The sequence below is a fragment of the Nicotiana sylvestris genome, chromosome 7 (genome assembly GCF_000393655.2).
Source record: "Nicotiana sylvestris chromosome 7, ASM39365v2, whole genome shotgun sequence".
Classification (NCBI taxonomy): Eukaryota; Viridiplantae; Streptophyta; class Magnoliopsida; order Solanales; family Solanaceae; genus Nicotiana; species Nicotiana sylvestris.
This window is the reverse complement of record NC_091063.1, coordinates 123,288,134-123,315,540: the sequence shown is the minus strand read 5'-3', so window position 1 is coordinate 123,315,540 and position 27,407 is coordinate 123,288,134. Positions and strand designations below refer to the sequence as shown.

General features: G+C 43.8%; 1 protein-coding gene across 1 annotated transcript; it reads right to left on the bottom strand.

Moving 5' to 3' along the window:
* Positions 1–2,774: 2,774 nt before the first annotated feature.
* Positions 2,775–3,896, bottom strand: LOC138873716 (uncharacterized). Its single transcript, XM_070152193.1, has one exon. The coding sequence runs from the start codon at positions 3,894–3,896 to the stop codon at positions 2,775–2,777; it is 1,122 nt and encodes a 373-aa protein (XP_070008294.1).
* Between the last annotated feature and the right edge of the window lie 23,511 nt (positions 3,897–27,407).

Sequence of the window (27,407 nt, the reverse complement as noted above, 5' to 3'; positions counted from 1 at the left end):
CCTTCTATAGCGTTCTTCAAGAGTAGCGAATCAGTTTGCAAAATAACTCTGTTGAATCCTTTCTCCTCACAGCATTTTAGAGCTTCCAGAATTGCCAATGCCTCTGCCTCATTGTTTGTTGTGTCATGTATCAACTTTCCACAAGCATACTTTATATTGCCTTCATCATCTCGAAGTGCATATCCAATTGAGCTCCTGCCCGGATTTCCCCTCGATGCCCCATCGCAATTAACTTTAATCCATCCTTGTGTTGGCAATTCCCATAAGAATTTAGTAATATTCAATTTAGGCGTGTACTGTTCCATGATTTGCAGGATGTCTGGCCAGTTCTGAGGAATGTTAGCTACTGCAGGTTTCCTCAATCTAACAAGCGATTGAATGGTTGTGGACACCTGATAAATCACCCTTCTAATCGTCACTGCTTCCCCATGTTTGTAACTGTTTCTTCTCTTCCACAGCTCCCACATAATGATGGCAGGAAGTGCTTGAAAAATTGGCTGCAATCTTGATATTACTCTAAGTGTCCAACACTTCACAATTGCCTGGTGCATAGACAGTCCCTCTATTTTAATTCCAGCATGCATTAGGAAGTATGACCACACTTTTTTCGCAGCAAACGAGGTAAAGAAAAGATGATATAACGTTTCTTCTCCTGGTTGCACATAGCACCAGCATCGAGAAGGCATTGCGTATCCCATTTTCTTTATATGGTCGTCTAGGGGTAGTTTTGCTTTCCATACTTTCCACATAAAGAACGATATCTTGAATGGTAAACCCTTTACCCACATCTTTATGTATGCTTCCCCCGTGCCCTTTCTCTGCCTTAAATACTCCCACGCTGATTTCACTGAAAAATTACCTCCAGTCTCAAGGCACCAGTAAGGTATGTCAAGCAATTGGTGCTCCCCTGGTGGTTTGATATTGTCAATAATGTGTGCTGCATATTCCTTAGGCAGAATGTTGGTTAACTTGTCTGCATCCCAAGATCCTGTATGCATAACATCAGTAACATTGTTAACTGATTCATCAATGTAAAAGTCATCAGGTGTGTTGAAGTATAATGCTCCCAATCCAGTCCAGTTGTCAAACCAAAAAAGCGAAGATCCCATTTTCAGACGCCACCTAATTTGATGTTCTATAATGTCCCGACATTCCAGCATTCGTCTCCAAACATGCGAACCATTTTTCCAAGGTACTACAATAGGATTTAATTTTTTGCAGTATTTTTGGGACATGAAAGAGCTCCATAAAGTTGGTTTTGTCCTGAAGTTCCACCGGAGCTTACAAAAAAGAGCTTTTGCAACATCGTGTAGAGATCGAAAACCTGCTCCTCCTTCTTCATAAGGTCGACATAGAGTACTCCATGATGCCCAGTGCCTACTTTTGCCACCAATAGAGCTACTCCAGAAGAATTGTGCGAATATCTTGTGTAGCTTATTAATGACAAATGGAGGTGGATTCATTGCCGATAAGAGATGGATAGGCATGCTTTGTAGGACATGTTTGATTAAAATCGCCCTACCACCAATCGATAATAATTTTCCTTTCCATGCTTGCAATTTGTCCATGACTTTATTGATCAAACCATCATAGTATTCCATTTTCCTTCGTGTGTAGAAAATTGGGCATCCAAGGTATATGAAAGGGAATTCCTGCTTGCAAATACCCGTGATTCTTTGAACCTTATTTACAACATCTTCAGGTGAAGAATCATGCATGTAGACTACTGATTTGGACTTATTAATGAGTTGTCCAGAAGCTCTTTCATATGCTGCCAAAATCCCAACTAGCAGCTGCAACGACTTAGCATCTGAAGAAGAAAAAATTATAGTGTCGTCGGTGTATGCTAGATGGTTTATTTTTGGACTCCACTTTGGCATTCCAAAACCACAGAAGTACAAATTAAGGTGCAAATCATTTAACGCCCTTGAAAACGCCTCAGCTGCAAGTATGAAGAGGGTTGGTGATAGAGGGTCTCCTTGCTTGACGCCCCTAGTAGACTTGAAAAATCCATGTGGCTGACCGTTGATAAGAACGGTGTACCAATTGTTAGACACAATTCCATATACCAAGTCAATAAATGTTTCACAGAAACCCATCTGCCTCAGGACTTTAGTGAGGAATAAACAAGAAAGACGATCATAGGCTTTCGTCATATCTAGTTTAATCACTACGTTTGGTCCGGGCTTCGATCTCAGTCTAATATCAGTGATTATCTCTTGAGTGAGGAGCACATTTTCAACTATGTTTCGACCCTTTACAAACCCCGCTTGTTCGTCAGAAATAAGAGTAGGTAGTAGACTAACTAGCCTCTCGTGGATGACCCTTGAAATAACTTTGTTGATGAAATTGCTCAGGCTTATTGGACGTAGATCTGAAAATGTTTGCACATCTTTCTTCTTTGGTAATAGAACTAGATTTGTTTGTGTAACATATCTTGGTAGTTCATGACCATTGAAGAAACTCTTAACCATGTTAAAGACATCGTCACCAATGATATCCCAACATGAATGAAAAAAAGCTCCTGTGAAACCATCCGGGCCAGCTGCGCTTTCTCCATTTAACCCCATCGTAGCCTGTTGGACCTCATCTTTTGTGGGCTGCTTCATCAGCTGAATGTTCTGCTCCGTTCCTACTAATTTTGGAACATGACCTATAATTTCAAAATCAGATGGGCATCTTTCTTCATGGAACTATTCTTTAAAGAAGTGAACTGCTTCTTCTGCGATTTGAGTATTGTCATCTATCTAGATTCCATCGCTGTTTTGAATCCCTCATAGTTGCAATCTCTTCCTTCTGCCGTTGACTTGAGCGTGGAAGAATTTATTGTTTCTATCTCCATCTTTGAACCATGCCATCCCTGCCTTTTGTTTCCAAAATTGTTCCTCAAGAGCAAGAAATTTGATAAGTTGTGCTTGAACTTTACACAGTCTTTCCCTATTTGCCCGAGTTGGATTTATTTCAAATTGAGCCTCATGAACCTTGACGACCTCTTCCAAACTAGATATCTTCTTGAAAATATCTCCATATGTCGACTTGCTCCATTGTGACAGTCCTTTTTTCACTTTTTTCATTTTGTGGTTGAATAAAGTGAAAGGATTTGCTTCAAAATCTGCGTTCCAATTTTCATTGACCACATCTTTAAACGTCGGATGTTTTGTCCAAAAATTGAGAAATCTGAAGGATTTCTTTATCACAGTCGATTCAAGATTACATTTTAGCAACATGGGACAATGGTCGGATCCAGTTTTTGGCAGATGAGTGACTTCTATTCCAGGAAACATTTGTTGAAATTCAATGTTAGACATACATCTGTCAAGTCTCTTGAAAATGCAATCTTCCTCCGCTCTTCCATTCCACCAAGTATATATACTTCCCTTGAATCCTAAATCAAATAGATTACAGGTGTTCATGCAATGTCGGAAATCATCGACTTCTTTCAAAGTCAATGGACGTCCCCCAAACTTCTCCTCATCATCCCATATGACATTGAAGTCACCTCCAACAAGCCAAGGAACATCCATATCTGCTGCCATTGCGTATAATGAATCCCAAAGCTCTATTCTTTCTATTGCATCACACTTGGCATAGACCAAAGTAACATTTTGGACAATGCGTGTTTCTGTATGAGTCATTTGTAATGTCAGCTGCTGCTCCATGTCATATAGAATTGTGACGTCGTACAGTTCATCAACGAAAGCCCACACCTTATTTAAAATGTTAGAAAATGCTTGAGAAAATCCTATCTGTCTTCTGTATAATTCCAGCTTTGAACCATCCTGCATTGGTTCCATGAGACCAACAAAATCGAAATTATGTTGTCTATACATTTTAACGAGCCTCTCAAAGGCTCGCTGCGTATTGACGGATCTAATATTCCAAATAATTGCATCCATTAACAATTATTTGATTTAGAACAACCTCGTCGAGTTTGTATCCCAGCAGTAGGCATGCCAGAATTGTTTCTGTTAATCTTTCCTTTTTTTCCTTTTGCAGCAGAATTAACTTTGGCTATATGAGTTGGAGAGATATCACCTTTTCTTGCCACGTTGATGAAGTTTTGAGTTGTGGATTCCTCATCTAAATCTCTACCATTTCCCAGAATGTTTTCATCTTCTTTTTCTTGATTAATAACTGGTCTTGCCAATTCATGAGAGGGACAACGAGTCATTACGCCTTTGGTATCATTATACTTGAGTATCCTCACCCTACTATTATGACCAACCTCTTTTTGATTGTCATTTTTTTTACTCATCCCTTGTTCCCCTTCAGTGTTGCATATTAATCCATCCAATTTATCATTTTTGTCCAAGTGCATTGATGCGCCTGTATTTGTTGTAGCTGGTTGTTTCCTGGCTTCACTGCAGTCTGCAGCATTATTTTCCTCCTCTGGTATGTTTTTGACCTTTTCTCTATTTTGAAACAGAGTATTTGCTCTGTTTGGATCTCGAGTATGTTCTGCTACAACAATTGCATTATCATTTACACTTTGATCTTCCTCCTCTATGTCCTCCTGATCAGCTTCAGCTTCTTCATTTATTCCTTTTGGAATTTCTCCTTCTTCAGAATCCTCCTCAGCTTGATCCTCCCAAAGTTTGCCACTAGTCAGAGCTAGTCTGTCCTTCTCATTCACTTGTTCTGATGATCCATATGTATCTTGAGATGGGATATCCTGACACGAGTGATTAGTGGTAACTAACTTGCTTCCAAAAATCTTATTAGCCCATTGTGCTGTGGACTCTTGTTTTGTATGCTTTTGATGCTCATTCTCTTTAGCAGAAAGATTAAAAGCCATAGCATTTGGATTTAACTGGTTTGTATCTTTTGAAAATTGTTTTGTACGAGCATCATATTTTGGAAGTTGAGTAATAGCATCTGCAGTTGCAGTCACATTGCCATTTGGTTCCATGTTAGCTCTGTTTTTGGCAGCAGAGGTTTCCCCTATCAACATCAGATTATTTCCTTCATTGTCATCAGGTTTTTCCATTCCTAAAACTGCAAAGCTATTCCGAATCTGGACATGGTCTGCCTGCTCATCTTCGATCTCCACCAATGCCAAAACATTTATCATCTGATTCTCCTTGGTTGCAGCACTCTATGCCATAGTCTCATGTCCTGTTTTTGTTTGAACACAATTCTCATTATTGACAGGTTTCACACGCTTATCCTTCACCTCTTTCCATTGTCCTCCTACATGTCCAGTAGGCTTTTGACCTGTGAAGATCGCCAGAGTTCCTGTAGCAGTAGCCTTACCTTTAGACTTATTCTGAGTATGTGAAGTGTCATCGACCACTCCCTGCATTTTAGTCACATTGTCATTATCTTCCAGCTGATTGGCATCTCTTATTGCATTCAATAATTGCCTTGCATCACCCTGAAGCTGTTCAACACAATTCTCATCAAATCAGTTCGACTATTTTGCTCTGTATTTTCCTTTGCATTTTTATTTCTTCCTTTCATCGCGCGACATGAAATTTCATCATGCCCTTGGTGCTTACAACATGTACAATACATTGGAAGGTAATCATATATAACCTTTTGACTGAAATTATTAAATTTTCCAGAAAGTTTGTCGACGACTGAAATCTTTACTTTTTTTGGATGCTTATCCAGCAGATCCAGCAACACTTTAACCCTCGTAGTGCTTGGCCTTGTTCGATCTTTCGTCGCCTTATCAATAGCAAGAGGTTTTCCAACTGCAGATGCAATTGACATCAAAGATTTCTTAGCAAAATAATTTGGTGGAAGATCTGGGAATGAGATCCACACCACAGCCTTCGATGTCTCAATTCTTGGATCGAATCCAATCGTCCAAGGAAAAGTTCTGAAGAAGAACTCATATCCATTTGAGTTAATGTGCCCAGTAGATCTGGAAACAAAGTTTACATAATCTTCATAAAGATCGAATCACACCAGTAAATGTCTAAACTCCAGCTGCCCGATGTTACATGATCCCTTCAGATCGAACTATTTTGGAAAAATTCTTCTGAGGTCGTGAAGTTCTGGTTTTCCATAAGAGAATTTGATGACAACTGCTTGGTGTAAACCTTCCTCTATGACAAACTCTTTCACCTCATCTGTGGTGAATTCAACGATTGGTTCTCCATGTTCGAATCTAACTGGACATAGCACTGTATGTTGGATTTGTCGCACATTTGCTTTAGTCACAGTTGCTGCATAACTCATTTTTGGAGGAATGTTGATCCCAGGTGCTTGCTCTCCCACAGCCAAGGACTGGGGAGAGTTCAACGCAGCCATTGCTGCCTTACACGAGCATGAGCAAGTTCAAATCGCAAAAAATGCTGCGATGAACAGTAACTCGTATGCAATGCTACAGTGACGGCGGAAATTTTCTAGAGAGAGAAAGTAGAGAGAAGGTAGAGGATTTTGGGGTGGGGTTTTTTTTCTTATTTTTTGATTTTGAAAGTGATTAAAAGATTTTTTTTAATAAATCAAACTAAAAGACAAATTTTGTTTTCATTTTTTTTAAGGAAATTCCGGCGAGGTTTTGACACTACTTGGACATTGGTTTTATTTTTCCAAAAATAAGTAATTATCTCCCTACACTGCTATTTTTCTTTCCTTTTTTTTTGAATTTTTTTTAGAAACCGGTCAGCATGCAGATCTGAAGCAAATAAATGCGCAAAACAAACGGGATGCAGCAGGATGGTCTTTTCATTTCAGGTTGCCTGTCCTAGACGAACCCAACCCCTGTGTTGAGTCCCCTATGTCAAATGCAACATGATGCAAATAAGCGTTCCTACTAGGGATCCGGCATGAGGTTTTGTTATACTAGGTTTATAACCTGGGTATATGTTCTAGACTGTGTACCCGAGCGGACAACTCGAGTCGAGGAGGGGGCAACTTACCGGGAACCAAAAGGCCATCCGGCTTCGTAACTTGTCTGAGCCTCATTTTTATTTCAAGGTATGACACTAACAGAATAGGGAGTCTCAACCAGTAAGCACATCCCCGGAGGTGAAGAGAGAAGGGTTTCGGCATAGTTTATATACAGTTCAGATAATATCAAAGCGGTAAAAGACAACATTTAGCACGTTATGCCAAAACATGTAATAAAGATCAGATAATAAAGCCAAATATAACAATTATTCTAAGCTCGAATTCTTGAACCCTAAACCAGTGGTTCTGGGTTACTATCCTCAGTAGAGTCGCCAAAGTTGTCACACCTCCTTTTGCGCGCCCGCCCCAAAGGGTAAATATGCGAGGGAGTTTTTCCAATTTAAGTGACAATATTCGAAAATGGGATTATTTATTTAATTCAGAGTCGCCACTTGGGAAAGGTTTGGCTTTTGGTGTCCCAAGTCACCGGTTTATCTTGAATCCCAATTCGAGGAAAATATTCGACTTTCCAAATGAAGTCTGTGAACCAGAAATTCTAAGTAAGGAATTCTGTTGACCCGAGGGAAGGTGTTAGGCACCCTTGAATCCCGTGGTTCTAGCACGGTCTCTTAAATTGTTATAATGGCTAAATATCTGATTTAAATACATGTTATGACTTATGTGCTTTTATTAAGTTTAAACCGCTTTTATTATTATCATTTATTTTTTTATAGAATTGCTACGTCGTGAAAATGCATCTCGAACCACGTCAGAATCAATGTACCCGTAGTTGTTAACACATTTCGACTCCGTTGAGATTTGAATTTGGGTCACATAAATGCGCACCCTAATTTAAGAATGTAATTTAATTAAGTCGCGCCTAAAGAGTCTGACGCGTTATTATCTTTGGGGAAGGCAGTGAAATTCACTAAACAGTCCTTCCCAAATTCTAAGTATTTATTATGATCAATTATTGAGGGCCCCACGATTTGCATTTTTATTTGGCGAGGCTCGTCTCATTATTTGAAAGGATAAACCTACAGCGACTACATTTCTATTATGTTTGTCTCTAAAAAATAGAAGAAAGAAAATACATGCTAATTAAATTACATGCTTGGCCAATTCTGGCCTCTTATTAGTTATTGGATTAATTATTTACGAGGCAGGGAATCGTTTCGAGCCTTATTCCATGAGCGAGCATGCTTTTAATTCGCTAAAGGAGATTAACGTACAAGATTAATGAAAATGCTAAACTTACGCTAAATGTTCTTCAAGTTCGAATTTAAACTAACTTATTTAAACTAGATTAATGGAGTTAACTACTAGAAACTGCTACTAATGGGATTCGAATATGGTTCTATAGACTGCCTAACGGAATCAGATTTAATAAAGTTAGCTCAAATGATGAAAAAGAAACTATATTACATTTGGCAAGATTAGAAACAGTACCTTATGTACAAAATATAACTAAAGATGAAGTCTAGTTATTGCTATTACCAACTACTCGTGCATTTTACAAATTGCGTAATTATCATACATACAACTGAACCGCTATAAATCACAGTACCTAAACAACTAAGTTTCAATTAAGTACGAAACTAAATGTTGTATTATGCTATTGAGTTACAACCTAACAAGTTACACAAATCTAACAACATCTACAAAGCTGTAATTACACAGCAAATGATTAAACTTCTTCACATCTTTCATTTCATGCTTTCACCGTTACAACAATGTGAGATTCTAGTGTGTACATGGATGTTGAAACGCAAAGAAGAAGAAGAAGGTAGAGAAGTCAGCAGCAGTAACAAGAATAGCAGCAACAACAACAAATACAGCAGCAACAGTAGAGCAGAATCAACCCCAGATGGACAAACCAGAAGTAGCCCAATGAAACAAGTACCCAGTACCCAAACAATCACACTCAGCAGACTCAGTTGAGACTCGGAAGTACCAATGTTAATCAACAGGCAGTAATAGGTGAATCCGACACAATAATGGAACACAATTTCTGATTTCTCAAACACTCAAAGGAAGGACCCTAAGTTTGACAGAACAAATAGCAGGTTAAGGCTAATTTCCAAACAGAAAAAGGTGAGGAAAAGCAGAGTTTTCAGCTTCAATCAAACAACAGAAATCTTCTTTTCTATCTCCGTCAATTCTTTTCTCTCTGAAAACCCTCACTTTTCTGATTTTTCAGAACTATTTTTGCCTCCCTCTCTTTTTGATGTCCTGATCTCCTCCCCTAAACTAATGGAAACCCTTCTGTTTTTATAGTTTCCATCAGCCCATTCAAACAGCCTGTTTAACAAACTGAACCCCCTCCCATGTTCTCCTCCTATTTTTCCACTCAAAAGATTAAAATAAAAGTATTCCCCATGAGATTCCCTCTGACAGCCCTCTTTTCCTTATGAAAAGTTTATCCTTTGTTAATTTAAGCAAGTATGGGCAGCATGAGTGTGTCCTGACAGCACATGCTGTCCATTTTACTCTAATTCATTAAACAACTGACAAAACACATGCTGCCCAAAGCCTAAAGTGAGTAAACATGCTATCAATTTAAACCACAATCTGAAATCTATGCTAACACTAACAGCTATCCAATCCTTAGGTGATTTCTGATTCAAATAAAAGGTTAACACACAATGTAATCAGTTCTCAACTGATTTGAATAAAATCAAACCAACAGGAATCAAATTACTATCATTCCAAACTGAAACTATTTGACGACATGTATCGAATCGACTGTGTGAATTACACTGCGTACATTCAAATCATACCAAAGGAATCAGAATCGAATGGTACTAACAGGGGGTGCAAATTGTACTGCCCAAAACAAAATTAACCCTGAAACTAATTAATCGACCCAATGTATTTTCAATCGATTATATAGTTTACACACATACACTTAATCAGTTGATAGAAAAACTTGAACAAATAAAGGTCCGGGCAAGGTGGACAGGACAATCAACACAAAACAAATCCACTACCATTTAAACACATTAACAAACATTAATCAAAACAAACAACATGAATTGGCAAGGAAAAAGAAGAAGAAAATACCTTAAAGAATTGAAAATCAGAGACCATGTCTCGGATTTTGACTCGAACCTCTTTTGGGGTTGAACGGACTTTAATCGAAGTGTTCTCAACTGAGAATACTTCGATTAAAATCTATTAGACCTCAAACTTCTTGTTTAAACGGACAAAAACTCGGATTCTGGACTTCTAGGGTTCCTGGGGCAGATTTGGGATTCAAGTTTTTCTGGTTAGATTCGGACCAAACCAAGCCTGGTTTGGTCACGAGGGAGGTCAGGGGAGTGCCTGGCATGGATTTGGGGGTGTTTGGCATGGGTTGGGGTTTGGCTTGAATCTTCAAATGAAGATTCGAGACGATGTAGGTTGATTCGAGCCAAACGGTTCGTAGATTCGTGTTCAGGGGGTCAAGGTGGACTAGGGGTGTTAATTTGGTGACCGGCGGCGTTGATGCCTCCGGGTTTCAGGCGATGGGGTAAGGGGGCGGCGCTAGGGTTTCGTGGGGTTTGGGTCTGGTGAGGGAGACGACCTAAAGGAAGGGGGTTCTGGCTTAAGGGGCGTGGGGGTAAGGGATGAGGGATTATATACGGGGTGGTCGTTTGATCATAGCTGTTAGATCAGTCGAGATCAACGGCCTGGATCTCTCACTTAAAGAAAACGACATCGTTTGGTTAAGTGAGACCAGGTTGGTCTTTGGGTGGAATGGGTCGGGTCAGGTAACGGGTAAGGAAGATGGGACGAGGGTCGTCATATCAACTTGGTTTGAACGACTGAGATGGGTTGTTCTTGAAACGACGTAGTTTTGGCATCAAACTACGTCGTTTGGTGGCCTGGGATATGGGTCTCTTGGACCGACTGCCTTGGGCTGGTTTTGGTGCTTTTGGGAATCGAATTTTCCTAAAGAAACTGGCCCGGTCTGATTTTTAGACCAATTTGCACTCTTTTCTTTTATTTTCTAATTTAAAACACAATACCTAATTAAAGTAAAACTAAACACATATTAATTAACACTTAACACAATTATCACACACATATTAAAATATTTAAATAGGTAAAATCACACCATGGCAACAAATAGAATAAAAGATGCATATTTTGTGATTTTCCTTTTAATAACCGAATTATGGTTTAATTACACATGACATATATTTTTTTTGTATTTCTGTTTGATAAGACTAAATAAAAACGGACAAGACCACAAATAACTACCAAAAATGCCACGTAAATTCCAAAAATTGTACAGCAAGACCATTTGTTATTATTTTTTATTTCTTTTGGAGTAATTGTCGTGTAAACAAAAATCACGTGCTCACAGCTGCCCCTCTTTGTCCGAAAACACGAAGAGTTTTCGTGCGAAGATAAAGTGAGCGGATATGAGCGATTTTGCCCATTGGACTACTCTGTGTGAAGCACATTTTGAAAGATTTGACCGAATCTTTGCTTCAAAGATTTCCTACATATCCTGGGCTAAACAGGAATCAGGTTAATGTAGTTCGGGAAACTTTGGTAGCTGGGGCTACCATGGGATTGCAATGCTTGCTGTTACTGTTGTCGCTGTTGCCACAACTGCTTTAACTGACCTCCTTATTACAACCAAAGGAAATTGAAACTGAACTAACTATTTATGCCTGTCAACCGCTAGTTACAAGATTCCTATCTATAATTCTTTTGCAACTTGATCTTGGGTCTTAGCTGATTCTGCTTGTAGACTTCGATCCGAATCTTGATGCTTGCAAGTTGTAGGCGCCTGTTTATTTCTGAGGTATTGAGTAAGACGGGATTGGCGGAGCTCGGGACTTTGATCAACTTTTGGAACGACCCGCCATTTGTTTGTTCTAGTATTTGGAACATCTTCTCTATTTGTTCTTTTCTTATTTTCTTTATTCAAGATTGAGACTCATCCCGTAGGTCATCTCGATCCATGCGCCTCGAGGTCAAACCTACTGAGACAAACAAAACAAACGAACGAAATTTTTCTGCCCCAGTTTCACTAGGACAATTTCGTGAGTTAATTGCCATAATAAATCTACAGTACTGATGCGGGGATTGAGAAAAAAAACTCTAGTCTACAAAACGCAACTCAGGGATTGGAGACCTAATGTCGCCAAAGGTAAAAATGCACGACTCAGGGATTGGAGCCCCGATGTCGGCTGAAGGAAGGTTGTTTAACTCAGGGATTGGAGCCCTAATGTCGGCTAAAGGAAAAACGCTCAGTTCAGGGATTGGAGCCCTAATGCTGGCTAAATGAAAAAGTGCTCGACTCAGGGATTGGAGCCCTAATGTCAGCTAACAGAAAATAAACGCTCAGTTTAGGGATTGGAGCCCTAATGCTGGCTAAACAAAATGCTCAACTCAGGGATTCGAGCCCTAATGTCGGCTAACAGGCAAACGCTCAGTTCAGGGGTTGGAGCCCTAATGCTGGCTAACAGAAAAAATGCTCAGTTCAGGGGCTGGGGCCCTAATGCTGGCTAACAGAAAAAAGTGCTCAACTCAGGGGTTGGAGCCCTAATGTCGGCTAACAGAAAATAAACGCTCAATTCACTGGTTGGAGCCCTAATGCTGGCTAAGTGAAAAAGTGCTCAGTTAAGGGATTGGAGCCCTAATGCTGGCTAAAACAAAATGCTCAACTCAGGGATTGGAGCCCTAATGCTGGCTAAAACAAAACGCTCAGTTCAGGGATTGGAGCCCTAATGCTGGCTAACAGAAAAATGCTCAGTTCAGGGGTTGGAGCCCTAATGCTGGCTAACAGAAAAAAATGCTCAGTTCAGGGGTTGGAGCCCTAAACCTTAATGCTGGCTGACAGAAAAAAAAATGCTCAGTTCAGGGGTTGGAGCCCTAATGCTGGCTAAGTGAAAAAGTGCTCAGTTCAGGGATTGGAGCCCTAATGCTGGCTAAGTGAAACTGTGCTCAGTTCAGGGATTGGAGCCCTAATGCTGGCTAACAGAAAAAATGCTCAGTTCAGGGGTTGGAACCCTAATGCTGGCTAACAGAAAAAATGCTCAGTTCAGGGGTTGGAGCCCTAATGCTGGCTAATAGAAAAAATGCTTAGTTCAGGGGTTGGAGCCCTAATGCTGGCTAACAGAAAAAATGCTCAGTTCAGGGGTTGGAGCCCTAATGCTGGCTAAATGGAAAATGCTGGGGATTCTAACTGACCCATTTTTTTGAGTTTTCTTCTTTGAGGCCGAGGCGCTTGTATCTTCACATGGGGGAGGAGCGGTTGTCGCAGATTCCTGCGTTGAGAGGGTGTTCGAGGGGGCTGGCGCAATTTTTCCTCGAACCGTGGATCACACTTGGCCGGGTTCCTGAGGGCATATTGGAAGACAGCTCGAACGGGGTTAAAAATGGGGGTGGATCCCTGGAGAGGGGGGATGCCGTTGAGAAGGGGCCATCGGGGGATTATTAATCTCCTAGATGCAACCTTTGGGGTTGTTGGTTCGGCGATAGATTAGGATCTGCTATTTTTTCCTGTTGATTTCCCTGTTTGTTGTACAGTATTTTTATTTTGGCATATGTATGAGGAGAATTCTGCGACTCTGTTTCCCTTATTCCCTTTCTGTTTTGGATTCAATAGTGATCGGCAAAAAAACCTTTTGACCTGCGATAGCCTTGTGGCCCTTTTGGGCTGACTCGGGAATTGTTGTGTGGCCGGTTGATGCGGCCTCCTACGTGAACCGCTGTGAGGGATCTCATGCTTTTGACTCGCCGTCTTGCATTGGGCTTCTAGGCTGGGTTTGTCCCGAGCCTTGTTGATTTCTGCTCTCCCGTGCCCACGTGGTCGGGTGATGACAGTTCTTATCTTTTGCACGTGGGAATTTTGCTGTTTCAACCATTTTGGGTCCAGTCTCCGAGTCGCAATTCAAGCTTTAATTGACCCTAAAGTTCTTTCCTTCCTACATGGGCGGGCAACAATGGCCTTTTGTGTTTCGGGTCGAAGTGACCTTACAGGCGCGTGGCCTGGAGGCTTAATCGGCTGGTCGACAGTGGCATTTATGCCGGCCCTTTAGGCATGTTGTGGTTTAACTATTTTGGGTCTAGTCTCCGAGTCGCGTTGCGATTCGAGCTATAATTGACCCTTAAGAATTTTTAGACCGGCAATAGTGCCTCTTACGCTATTTTGGTCATTGAGGCCTTTTAATATGTGTCCTGTCGGCTTGCATTGTTAACTATTTTGGATCCGGTCTCCGAATCGGGTTACGACTCGAGCTCATTTTAATCCTCAAGTTTTCAATTTTTAAGCTGGTGATAATGGCTCTTACGCTATTTTGGTCATAGAGACCTTTCAATGTGCGGCCCGGAGGCTCGTTTGGCTGGCGACAATGGCTCTTACGCTGTTTTGCCCGTGGGCTTTCTGTAGGATCTATTTTCCGCTCGTTAAGGTCTTTTGAAATAATTTTGCCTGACCCGTCGTCGATTCTAGAAGAACCTTGATTTCAAGCCATTATCGGCGATGTTTGAGCACCTCGGAAGGTTCATAGCTCGTAGGTTGAGTAGGTCGAAGCCTTGTGATTTGGAGCTGACATGGTCAAAGCTCGTTTTTGTCTGTTGAGGGAAGCCTATTTTAGTGGCCTGCGATTTTTGTTTAGCGACAGTAGGGCCTCCCTAAATCGCGTTAGTTTGGTTCTATTAGCCGTTTTGACCATAGTCATGTGTGTTTGGTCGGAGAAATTTTGATCCCGAGTGATAGTTCAGGCGTCTACACCGAGGGTATGCCCTTTCGGAACTCTTACAAATGCCTGTTGAGGTCTTACAGTTTGTCATGCCTGTTGAGGTCTTACAGTTTGTCATGCCTGTTGAGGTCATACAGTTTGTCCTGCCTGTTGAGGTCTTATAGTTTGTCATCCCTGTTAAGGTCTTACAATTTTTGTTGTAATGTAGAATAGATCTGGTTATGTTGAGTCTGCCCGCTAGGGGTCTTAAAGTTTTGGGTTTTCTAGCGCATGGCGATTAATGACAGTCTCCGAGTTATCAAGTTTGTTTAAGCTTGAAGACCGCTTTTTGTGAGCTTGGAATTGCCTTGTAGGGGCTTTGAACCCGGAGTTCCGACCCTGGGGTCATGCGGGTGCTGAATTGCTGAAGCTATGTCTTCTAGTATCATGGGATGCGTTTGGTGGAGAGGCCTTCGCCGTGGGCATGTTGAAATCCCCTTTTCTGGAGTACGAGATGCCGAAAGATATTCTTTATTGCTTGGCGTAAATACATGCTGTTTTGTTTTTGCGAGGTTGGCCCACGCGGGTGCGGCTCCTTGGGCCGTTTGACCTGATTCATTGTTCCCTATCGGAGCCTTATTCGTCTTTTTCCCGCGGCGGGGCTGATTGCAAAAGAAATCTTGTAGGCTCTTCGAATCCTTCTTGGGAGATGTATGGACGTCATCTCGTTAAAAACCTTGCTGGCAAAAACACGTTCCGTGGTAAAAAACCTGGTCAAAGGAAAAGAGTGCGATGTTTGCTCGAGGATATGTGTGGGGTTCCTCATCTGGCCGCCCTAGTAGTAATACCGCTTAAGCATCGATACATTCCAGTTACTCGGAAGCTGCTTGCCCTCCATGGTACCAAGTTTATAGGATCCTTTGCCAACTATCCCAAAGATATGGTACGGTCCTTCCCAATTTTGACCCAGCTTCCCTTCTTTAGGGTTTTTGGTGTTGAGGGTAACCTTCCTTAGGACCAAGTCTCCAATTCCGAAGTATCGGAGATTCGTTCTTCTGTTGTAGTATCTTTCGATTTTCTGCTTCTGGGCAGCCATTCGAACCAGCAAGGCTTCCCGTCTTTCGTCGAGCAGCTCGAGGGCCATTGACATGGCTTCATTGTTTGATCCCTCGCTAGTGTGTCGGAATCTGGTGCTTGGTTCCTCGGTCTCCACCGATATCAGTGTCTTGGCACCATAGACTAGGGAGAAAGGTGTCTCCCCGATGCTTGATTTTGGAGTTGTCCGATATGCCCACAGCACCTCGGGCAGCGTTTCTCTCAATTTTCCCTTGGCTCTTTAAAACTTCATTTTCAAGCTTTGAATAATGGTTTTATTTGTAGATTCAGCTTGGCCATTCACACACGGGTGGTATGGGGTCGACAGGATTCTCTTGATTTTGTAGTCTTCAAGGAACCGTGTTACCTTGCTCCCGATGAATTGCCTTCCATTGTCGCATGTTATTTCGGACGGGATCCCGAACCGGCATATGATGTGTTCCCATATAATATTGATGACTTCCTTCTCTCTTATTTTCTTGAAGTCCTGCGCTTCTACCCATTTTGAGAAATAGTCGGTCATAAATAAAATGAATCTGGCCTTACCTGGCGCTGTCGACAAAGGGTCGACAATGTCCATCCCCCACTTCATGAATGGCCATGGTGATAAAACGGAATGCAGTTGCTCCCCGGGCTGGTGGATCATGGGAGCGAACCTCTGACACTTGTCACATTTTCGGACGAATTCCCTGGCATCATTTTCCATGTTGTCCTAATAGTATCCCGCTCTGATCACTTTTCGAAATAAGGAATCTGCCCCGGAGTCATTTCCGCAGGTGCCCTCGTGGATCTCCCGAAGCACATAATCCGTGTCGCCCGGTCCCAAGCATATCGCCAGGGGACCATCAAAAGTTCTCTTGTAGAGAGCCCCATTTTCGTCGAGTGAGAACTGGGCCACTTTGGTTCGTAGGGCCCTCGATTCTTTTGGATCCGTGGGTAGCTTCCCGTCCTTCAGATAAATGATGTATTTGTTTCTCCAATCCTATGTCAGGCTGGTGGAGTTAATTCCGCGTGACCTTCATCGACCTCAGATTTGACTAGTTGGACGATGGTTCCAGGGATCAGGTCTTCTTCTTCATCGGAAGATCCTAGGTTCGCAAGGGCATCGGCCTTGCAATTTTGCTCTCGAGGTACATGGACTAAGGTCCATTCTTTGAAGCGACGTAATATATTGCGATTTTGATTTTGTCCAGATACCTTTGCATCTTGTTTTCTCGGGCTTCGTAGCTTTTGTTTACTTGGCTTACCACGAGGAGCGAGTCGCATTTCGCCTCGACAATCTCGGCTCCCAAACTTTTGGCCAACTCCAAACCTGGAATCATAGCCTCATACTCGGCTTCATTATTAGTCAGCTTTTTGGTTTTTATGGATTGCCTGATTATGCCGCCGACGGGCGGCTTTAGGACTATACCGAGTCTGAATCCTCTTATGTTTGTGGCACCATATGTGAACAGGGTCCATACCTCAGAGGATGTGCTAGAATTTTATAAAATCTCCTTCTCTACCTCGAGCACGAGGTTAGCGAGAAGTCGGCCACAAAATCCGCTAGGATTTGGGACCTGATGGCCGTCTGAGGTTGATACTCGATGTCATACTCTCCGATTTCGATGGCCCACTTGGTCAATCGACCCGACAACTCAGGTTTATGCAGTACACTCCGGATGGGATAAGTTGACAGGACGCAGATATGCAGATAAGTTTATCCTTCTTTGGTGTGTGCAACAAAGGCGGGTCGGACAGGTACTATTTTAGTTCTTCCAGGGCGTGTTGGCATTCTGGAGTCCATTCGAAGTTGTTATTTCTTTTGAGTAGGGCAAATAAATGGTGGCTTTTGTCCAACGATCTCGATATGAATCTACCTAGGGCCGCGATCCGCCCTGTCAGCCATTGAACGACTTTTACGTTGTTCACCACCGTAATCTTTTCGATGGCCTTTATTTTGTTAGGATTGATTTCGATCCCCCTGTTCGAGACCATGAAGCCCAGGAATTTTCCCGAGCCTACTCCGAAGGTGCACTTCTCAGGATTGAGCTTCATGTTGTAGCTTCTGAGGATGTCGAAGGTTTCCTGCAAATGGGTCAGATGGTCCTCTATGCACAGGGACTTGACTAGCATATCATAAATATATACCTCCATCGATTTTCCTACTTGGTGTTCGAACATTTTATTAACTAGCCGTTAGTATGTTGCTTCCGAATTTTTTAGCCCGAAGGGCATTACGTTATAACAATGCGTACCGTATTTAGTGATAAATGAGGTCTTTTCCTTATCCTCAGGGTTCATACGGATTTGATTGTACCCCGAGTAGGCATCGAGGAAAGTGAGGGTCTCGTGGCCGGCCATAGAATCGATCAGGCGATCCATATTAGGCAATGGGAAGGAATCTTTTGGGCGCGCTTTGTTCATATCTTTATTGTCTACGCACATCCTTAGCTTATTCCCCTTTTTGGCACTACCACTAAGTTAGCTAGCCATTCGGGATACTTTACCTCCCTGATGGATCCAATTTTAAGGAGTTTTGCCACTTCCTCTTTGATGAAGGCATGCTTTACCTCAGACTGCGGTCTTACTTTTGCTTCACGGGTTTGAATTTAGGGTCAACGCTTAGTTTGTGGACGGTTATCTCCGGTGGGATACCTGTAATATCTAAATGGGACCAAGAAAAATAGTCGATATTATTATTAAGGAATTGAATAAACCCTACCCTGAGTTCGGGGGTCAGCCCCATCCCCAGGTATACCTTGCGATCCGGGAGGTGTTTGATCAAGACGATCTACTCCAGCTCTTCGTATGTTGACTTGGTCGCATAGGATTCCTCGAGGGAGACGAAGGTTCAGGGTGTGAAGAAGTCTTCCTCGTCGTCTTCAAGGGTCTGCACGCTTCCCCCCTCATTTGAGACCGGGCATGCGAGGGTTGGCATCTCGTGGTGGACTGCGAAAATTTCCCTCGCTGCCCGTTGTTCTCCATATATGGTCGTAATGCCATCCCTGGTGGGAAACCTTATCACTTGGTGCAAGGTCGAGGGCACCACCTTTATGTTGTGTATCCAAGGCCTGCCAAGTAGGGCGTTGTATCTCGTGTCACCGTCGATGACCTGAAACTCGGTGTTCTGGGTTGTGCCAGACGTGTTGATCGGGAGGGTGATTTCTCCCTTCGTTTCTTTTCTGATCATGTTGAAACCATGAAGGACCCGAGGGGTGGGAACAATTTGATTGAGTAGCCCTAGCTGTTGTACTACTTCTGCCCTGATTATGTTGACCGAGCTGCCTGGATCCACAAGTACGTGCTTTATTCTGGTGTTGTTTGAGAGAAACGAGATTACTAACGCCTCGTTGTGTGGTTCCATCATAGCTTCGAGATCCTCTTCGCTGAATACGAGGGTTTCTCCAGGTAAGCATTCTCGGGTCAGTCCCTCCTCTGTAGTGGATGTTCTCGCTCATTTGGACACGGGTCCTCGGGGAACGTTGGCTCCCCCAGTAATCATGTGGACACCGACCTCTAGGTCGGCCATGCCCTTTTCTCTGTCGCCTTTGAGGTTTCGGCTTCCCATTTCACTAGTCGAGCCAGACGTTTCGTCCTAAAAGAAGAGATCTTTGGACGAGAAAAAGTGTGAAAGATAATGTGCATTTGTGCAGTGGAACCAGCAAGAAAATAATCACTATTATTTTTAGCCCCACGGTGGGCGACAAACTGTTTACCGTGAAAATGGTAACAACAATTCAATTTGTAAATGGGATTCTAAAAATATGTGATCTATTCCCGAGCTAGTTGTTAGAGCAATTGATGCTAATAATATAGAGTTTAATGATGAAATGTAAGCTAAAATGAGATAGTAATCGAACCGAAGGGCCTGCTGCAGTGTAGGTCTGGCCGATGGGGGACCTCGGGGTCAACGTCAGGTTTGGATTCGAGTTATCGGGGATGGGATAATAGTTGAAGATATAATTAAACAAGGCACCTTACGGCCAATACTAAGCTATATGATGAATAACAAGTAAGAGAGCGATGGATATTAAGGTAACCTCGGGCCAGTGAGAACAAGTAAGTTAGAAAGAAAAGTGAGAGAGAGAGAGAGAGAGAGAGATATTATTGCACTCGTGGAGAAATTGGAGCAACATCACCCGAGCCTACAAAGTAATGGAGATCCCCTTTATATAGGAGGGGAACCCGTTATGGTGCAAAACGTATTAACTTTAAAGTTATGGAGATAGGATGGCAAGACATGACATCTTGAAAATAGGCCCCGGATAGACTAGCCATGTTAGGTTAAGCCGTGTGCCTTGGGAACTTCCTTTGTGCTTGTTGAAGCTTGATGTACTTGTCAGAATATGATATCCTTCGGACTGACATGTATCAAACCTCGAGGATGAGTCTTGAACTTGGCTTCGAGCTTCGAGGGTCATGACCGCAAGATGGTTCTATGGTAGGGGAATCAGGCCCCCGGATTCACCGCATACAGATAGTCTCCGCGTTTCTTACAGTAAAGACGACAAGAAATGATAAGAAACGGTTCTGAAACCCCTGTTTCCCCTGGTGCCCTTGCGAATGGATACAAGGTATTAAGGCACATTACACGCATCGTTCCTACATATTTTAGCATTAACTGTGGTGGTTGGCTTCCTTCAATATACCCATGATTCTTTTATATATACTCGTCTCTTCCTTTGTAGATTCCATCTTGTGTTCAAAACCCTTAGTGAGGTCTGTTTCCCTTTGTTCTCACTCTTTCCCAGGGACGCAATCCCCTTTTTCTTCTTTCCTCAGATTTTCCCCTAGGATGACGAATATTTCCACTTCTGCTTCCCAGGAGGCTGTGGTCTCATCTTCTTCGCTTTTCTCTCAAGGCGAAGTGGCCACTCCCCCTCGTACCGAGGAAAGCATTCTGGGACCCTTTGTGATGACCTCTGATTTTAGGGTCAAGAGACCTTCCTCGAATTCAAGGCGTCACGAGGCTGTAACTCGATATATTTGCTCTATAAAGGACATCAAAAGAGCGAAGGCAGACTGATGCTAGGGAGATACCGTGCTCATGGAGATTCCCGCTCGGGATGAGTATATTACGGCTCATAAAGCTGGCTTTTTGAGTGTGTACACCTACCCATTCTCTCTAGGGTCGGTGGGGCTATCCTCCTCCCTGATGGACCCCGTGATTCTCGACTTCTGTTGGAGTTATCAGGTAACTCTAAGTCAAGTCCATCCTTTGTTCTGGAACATGGTTTATATTATCAGGCATTATTCAAGCATGATAGAGGGAATGCCCTTCACCCTGAACCATTTGATCTGGATATATTGCCCTCATCTGCTTCGCGGAGGCTTAATCAAGCTTCGATGTCAAGTCTCGAGGTCCCTTTTTGCCCCTACCGAGGAGTTTGAGGATGATGGAAGGTTAAGCCGATTCATCCGAGTGAGAACATTTGATCTGATTCCAGCAGAAAAGATGTTGTTCCCTGAGAAGTGGAACGCTGAGCGTAAGTAGACGTGGTGCCCTTGTCCTTTCTTGATAATTTTTCTTCATACATCTGACTCTGGATTTCTTGTCTTTTTAGCCGCAGCAATCTACCCTGGCGCGGTGCCGGACTTTTAGGGTTGGGTTGGTTGTTTGCACTCAATCTGCCCGTATACCGACCAAGCGTGGCGGGATTTATCCCGAGCTCGGTGGGAGGCCGGAGGCCCTGGTAAGCCTTGAGTCTTGATGCATCCATGCATTTTGATGTAGCTTGCTGTTAGTAGCTTTCTCAGTACCGTGCATTTTACCATCTGCTTCTATGCAGGTCTAGGAGGGATCCTACTGATGAGGGAGCTGCTGTCCGTTGGAGGGGACATTCTGATGCATGACGAGGAGAGGAAGAGGTGGGAGAGCCTATCGGTTGAGACACTAGATCCCAAGAGGATCAGAGTGGAGGATTCCAAAGTTAACCCATTGGCTCCAGTATGCGGTGAAACGAGAAATCCTCATACTGAAGGTGAGGGAGAAAGCAACTTCTCGGCACCCTTCGTAAAGTGTTTGGGGTTGATTGATCCTCGAGCCATGGGAATAGATGATTCTAGACAGGAGTTTGATGCCGGCATGGCTCAGATTCGTGGTAGTGATGCAGTGGATGGGGTATCGAGCACTGACCTTAAATTGATAGGTGGCTGGAGTTCCCCCCGATCCGGCACACCCTTGACAGGTAGTTTGGAGGGACCTCGAGCTGGGACCCGTAATGAACAGAGGATAGAGATTTAGGTTAATCCCGTTGGCCCGTTGGATATCGTTGATTCTCCAAAGGGGGAGATCCTTCCACCTTCCGAAATGCAAGAGGAGTCTCGCGAGGAGCCTTTCGTGGCGGGAGCACTGATCAAAGGTGGAGATGCACTCGGGAGGCCAACGATCATTCTTGAGGGTAATTCCGAGGTCAATGCCTCATCTATTTTTTTGGCGAGATAGGCAGGCTTTGTGAGCGGGTAACTTCATCTAGCCTTGTTTGCTGCTTCGGGTTGCTCCATCCTTGATCCTCTTAACTTTTTTATGCGGTTTCAGGCCGAGGTGCTTTATAACCAGGCCCTCACCAGTATCAGGACGAGGTGAGTCTTTGTTAGCGCAAGAAAGCCCTTTTCATCGAACAAGTTATCCATCCCTTTTTTTCTCTATCATTTGAGCCCTTGTAAAATTTCACTGCTTTTAACTCTTCGTGCCCCGATCTGTGCAGTTTGAGAAGGAAACGCCCTGCTAAGAGGGGAGCTTCGGGCCAGGGACACTGAAATCTCTGAGCTTAGTCGACATGTGAGCGAGGTGTCTTCTGAAAGGGACAACCTCATGGAGAGAGTTACCTTGATTGAGCGTCAGCTTCAGGGCGCGAAGGAGGATAGCGACAAGTATAAGAGCCTTCATTCCGAGTTGGTAGTTGCATTGTTCCGGATCAAAGTTGAGGCCGAGGCGCTTGTATCTTCGCATAGGGGAGGAGCGGTTGTCGCAGATTCCTGCGTAGAGAGGGTGTTCGAGGGGGATGGCCCAATTTTTCCTCGAACCATGGATCACACTTGGCCGGGTTCCTGAGGGCTGACCGTCGAGGGCATATTGGAAGGCAGCTCGAGCGGGGTTAAAAATGGGGGTGGATCCCTGAAGAGGGGGGATGCCGTCGAGAAGGGGCCATCGGGGGATTATTAATCGCCTAGATGCAACCTTTGGGGCCGTTCGTTCGGCGATAGATTAGGATCTGTTATTTTTTCCTGTTGATTTCCCTGTTTGTTGTACAGTATTTTTATTTTGGCATATGTATGAGGAGAATTCTGCGACCCTGTTTCCCTTATTGCCTTTCTGTTTTGGATTCAATAGCGATCGGCAAAAAAACCTTTAGACCTGCGATATAGCCCCGTGGCCTTTTTGGGCTGGCTCGGGAATTGTTGTATTGCCGGTTGATGCAGCCTCCGATGTGAACCGCCGTGAGCTATCTCACATTTTTGCCTTGCCGTCTTGCATTGGGCTTCTAGGCTAGGTTTGTCCCGAGCCTTGTTGATTTCCGCTCTCCCGTGCCCGCACGGTCAGGTGATAACGGTTCTTATCTTTTGCACTTGGGAATTTTGTTGTTTCAACCATTTTGGGTCCAGTCTCCGAGTCGCGATTTGAGCTTTAATTGACCTTAAAGTTCTGTCCTTCCTGCATGGGCGGGCAACAATGGCCTTATGTGTTTCGGGTCGAAGTGACCTTACAGGTGCATGGCCCGGAGGCTTAATCAGCTGGTCGACAATGGCATTTATGCCGGCCCTTTAGGCATTTTGTGGTTTAACTATATCGGGTCCAGTCTCCGAGTCGCGTTGTGATTAGAGCTTTAATTGACCCTTAAGAATTTTTAGACCGGCAATAGTGCCTCTGACGCTATTTTGGTCATTGAAACCTTTTAATATGTGTCCCGGAGGCTTTCATAGTTAACTATTTTGGATCCGGTCTCCGAATCGGGTTACGACTCGAGCTTATTTTAATCCTCAAGTTGTCAATTTTTAAGCTGGCGACAATGGCTCTTATGCTATTTTGGTCATAGAGACCTTTCAATGTGCATCCTAGAGGCTCGTTTGGCTGGTGACAATGGCTCTTACGCTATTTTGCCCGTGGGCTTTCTGTAGGCTCTATTTTCTTCTCGTTAAGGTCTTTTGAAATAATTTTGCCTAACCTATCGTCGGTTCTGGAAGAACCTTGATTTCAAGTCATTATCGGCAATGTTTGAGCACCTCAGAAGGTTTATAGCTCATAGGCTGAGTAGGTCGAAGCCTTGTGATTTGGAGCTGACATGGTCAAAGCTCGTTTTTGTTTGTTGAGGGAAGCCTGTTTTAACCGGTTCTTTTCGAAGTATATTCGAAGTAGTGGCCTGCGATTTTTGTTTAGCGATGGTCGGGCCTCCCCAAGTCGCATTAGTTTGGTTGTATCAGCCGTTTTGACCGTAGTCATGTGTGTTTGGTCGGAACAATTTTGATCCCGAGTGATAGTTCAGGCGTATACACTGAGGGTATGCCCTTTCGGGACTCTTATAGTTTGTCATGCCTGCTGAGGTCTTATAGTTTGTCATGCCTATTGAGGTCTTATAATTTTTGTTGTAATGTAGAATAGATCTGGTTATGCCGAGTCTGCCCGCTAGGGGTCTTAAAGTTTTGGGTTTTCCAGCGCATGGCGATTAATAACAGTCTCCGTGTTATTGAGTTTGTTTAAGCTTGAAAACCGCTTTTTGTGAGCTTGGAATTGCCTTGTAGGGGCTTTATGAACCCGGAGTTCCGACCCTGGGGTCATGCGGGTGCTGAATTGCTGAAGCTAAGTCTTCGAGTATCATGGGATGCGTTTGGCGGAGAGGCCTTCGTCGTGGGCATGTCGAAATCCCCTTTTTTGGAGTACGAGATGCCGAAAGATATTCTTTATTGCTTGGAATAAATACATGCTATTTTGTTTTTGCGAGGTCGGCCCGCACGGGTGCGGCTCCTTGGGTCGTTCGACCTGATTCGTTGTTCCCTATCGGAGCCTTATTCGTCTTTTTCCCGGGGCGGGGCTGATTGCGAAAGAAATCTTGCAGGCTCTTCAAATCCTTCTTGGGAGATGTATGGACGTCATCTCGTTAAAAACCTTACTGGCAAAAACACGTTTCGGGGTAAAAAACCTGGTCGAAAGAAAAGAGTGTGATGTTTGTTCGAGGATATGTGTGGGGTTCCTCATCCGGCCACCCTAGTAGTAATACCGCTTTAGCATCGATACATTCCAGTTACTCAGAAGCTGCTCGCCCTTCATGGTACCAAGTTTATAGGATCCTTTGCCAATATCCCAAGGATACGGTACGGTCCTTCCCAATTTTGACCTAGATTCCCTTCTTTAGGGTTTTTGGTGTTGAGGGTAACCTTATTAAGACCAAGTCTCCGATTCCAAAGTATCGGAGATTCGTTCTTCTATTGTAGTATCTTTCGATTTTCTGCTTCTGGGCAGCCATCCGAACTAGTGAGGCTTCCCATCTTTCGTCGAGCAGCTCGAGGGCCGTTGACATGGCTTCGTTGTTTGATCCCTCACTAGTGTGTCGGAATCTGGCGCTTGGTTCCTCGTTCTCCACCGATATCAGTGCCTTGGTGCCATACACTAGGGAGAAAGGTGTCTTTGCCCGGTGCTTATTTTGGAGTTCTCCGATATGCCCACAACACCTCGGGCAGCGTTTCTCTCCAATTTCCTTTGGCGCTTTCCAACTACATTTTCAAGCTTTGAATAATGGTTTTATTTGTAGATTTAGCTTGGCCATTCGCACACGGGTGGTATGGTGTCGACAGGATTCTCTTGATTTTGTTGTCTTCAAGGAACTGTGTTACCTTGCTCCCGATGAATTGCCTCCCGTTGTCGCATGTTATTTCGGACGGGATCTCGAACCGGCATATGATGTGTTCCCATATAAAATTGATGACTTCCTTCTCTCTTATTTTCTTGAAGGCCTGCACTTCCACCCATTTTGAGAAATAGTCAGTCATAAATAAAATGAATCTGGCCTTACCTGGTGCTGTTGGCAAAGGGCCGACAATGTCCATCCCCCACTTCATGAATGGCCATGGTGATAAAACGGAATGTCGTTGCTCCCCGGGCTGGTAGATCATGAGAGCGAACCTCTGACACTTGTCGCATTTTCGGACGAATTCCCTGGCATCATTTTCCATGTTATCCCAATATTAGCCCACTCTGATCACTTTTTGGACTAAGGAATTTGCCCCAGCGTCATTTCTGCAGGTGCCCTTGTGGATCTCCTGAAGCACATAATCCGTGTCGCCCGGTCCCAGGCATATCGCCAGGGGACCATCAAAAGTTCTCCTGTAGAGAACCCCATTTTCGTCAAGTGAGAACCGGGCCGCTTTGGTTTGCTGGGCCCTCGATTCTTGTGGATCCCTGGGTAGCTTCCCGTCCTTCAGATAAATGATGTATTTATTTCTCCAATCCCATGTCAGGCTGGTGGAGTTAATTTATGTGTGACCTTCCTCGACCACAGATTTGAATAGCTAGACGATGGTTCCGAGTAGCAGGTCTTCTTCTTCAGCGGAAGATCCTAGGTTCGCGAGGGCATCAGCCTCGCAATTTTGCTCTCGGGGTACATGGACTAAGGTCCATTCTTTGAAGCGACGTAATATAATGCAATTTGGATTTTGTCCAGATACCTTTGCATCCTGTCTTTTAGGGCTTTGTAGCTTTCGTTTACTTGTCTTACCACGAGGAGCGAGTTGCATTTTGCCTCGACAGTCTCGGCTCCCAAACTTTTGACCAACTGCAAACCTGGAATCATAGCCTTATACTCGGCTTCATTGTTAGTCAGCTTTGTGGTTTTTATGGATTGCCTGATTATGCCGCCGACGGGCGGCTTTAAGACTAAACCGAGTCCAAATCCTCTTACGTTTGTGGCACCATCTGTGAACAGGGTCCATACCCCGGAGGATGTGCCTGATTTTAATAAAAGCTCCTTCTCTACCTCGAGCACGAGGGTTGGCGAGAAGTCGGCCACGAAATCCGCCAGGATTTGGGACCTGATGGCCGTCCGAGGTTGATACTCGATGTCATACTCTCCGAGTTCGATGGCCCACTTGGCAAATCGACCCGACAACTCAGGTTTATGCAGTACACTCCGGAGGGGATAAGTTGACAGGACGCAGATACGGTGGCACTAAAAGTAAGGCTTCAGTTTGTGCGAGGCGCTTATTAGTACGAGAGCCAATTTTTCTAGATGGGGGTACTGGGTTTTGTTGTCCCCTAAGGTTCTGCTTACATAATAAACAGGAAATTGCGTACCTTGCTCTTCTCGGACCAGTATGCCGCTAATCGCTATTTCGGATACACCTACGTATAGGTATAGCGTTTTATCCTGTTTGGGTGTGTGCGGCAAATGCGGGCTGGACAGGTACCATTTCAGTTCTTCTAGGGCGTGTTGGCATTCTGGAGTCTATTCGAAGTTGTTCTTTCTTTTGAGTAGGGAAAAGAAATGGTGGCTTTTGTCCGACGATCGCGTCATGAATCTGCCCAGGGCTGCGATCCGACCTGTCAGCCGTTGAACGGCTTTTACGTTGTTCACCACCGTAATCTCTTTGATGGCCTTTATTTTGTTGAGATTGATTTCGATCCCCCTGTTTGAGACCATGAAGCCCATGAATTTGCCCGAGCCTACTCTGAAGGCGCACTTCTCAAGATTGACCTTCATGTTGTAGCTTCTGAGGATGTCAAAGGTTTCCTGCAAATGGGTCAGATGGTCCTCTACGCGCAGTGACTTGACTAGCATATCATCAATATATACCTCTATCGATTTTCCTACTTTGTGT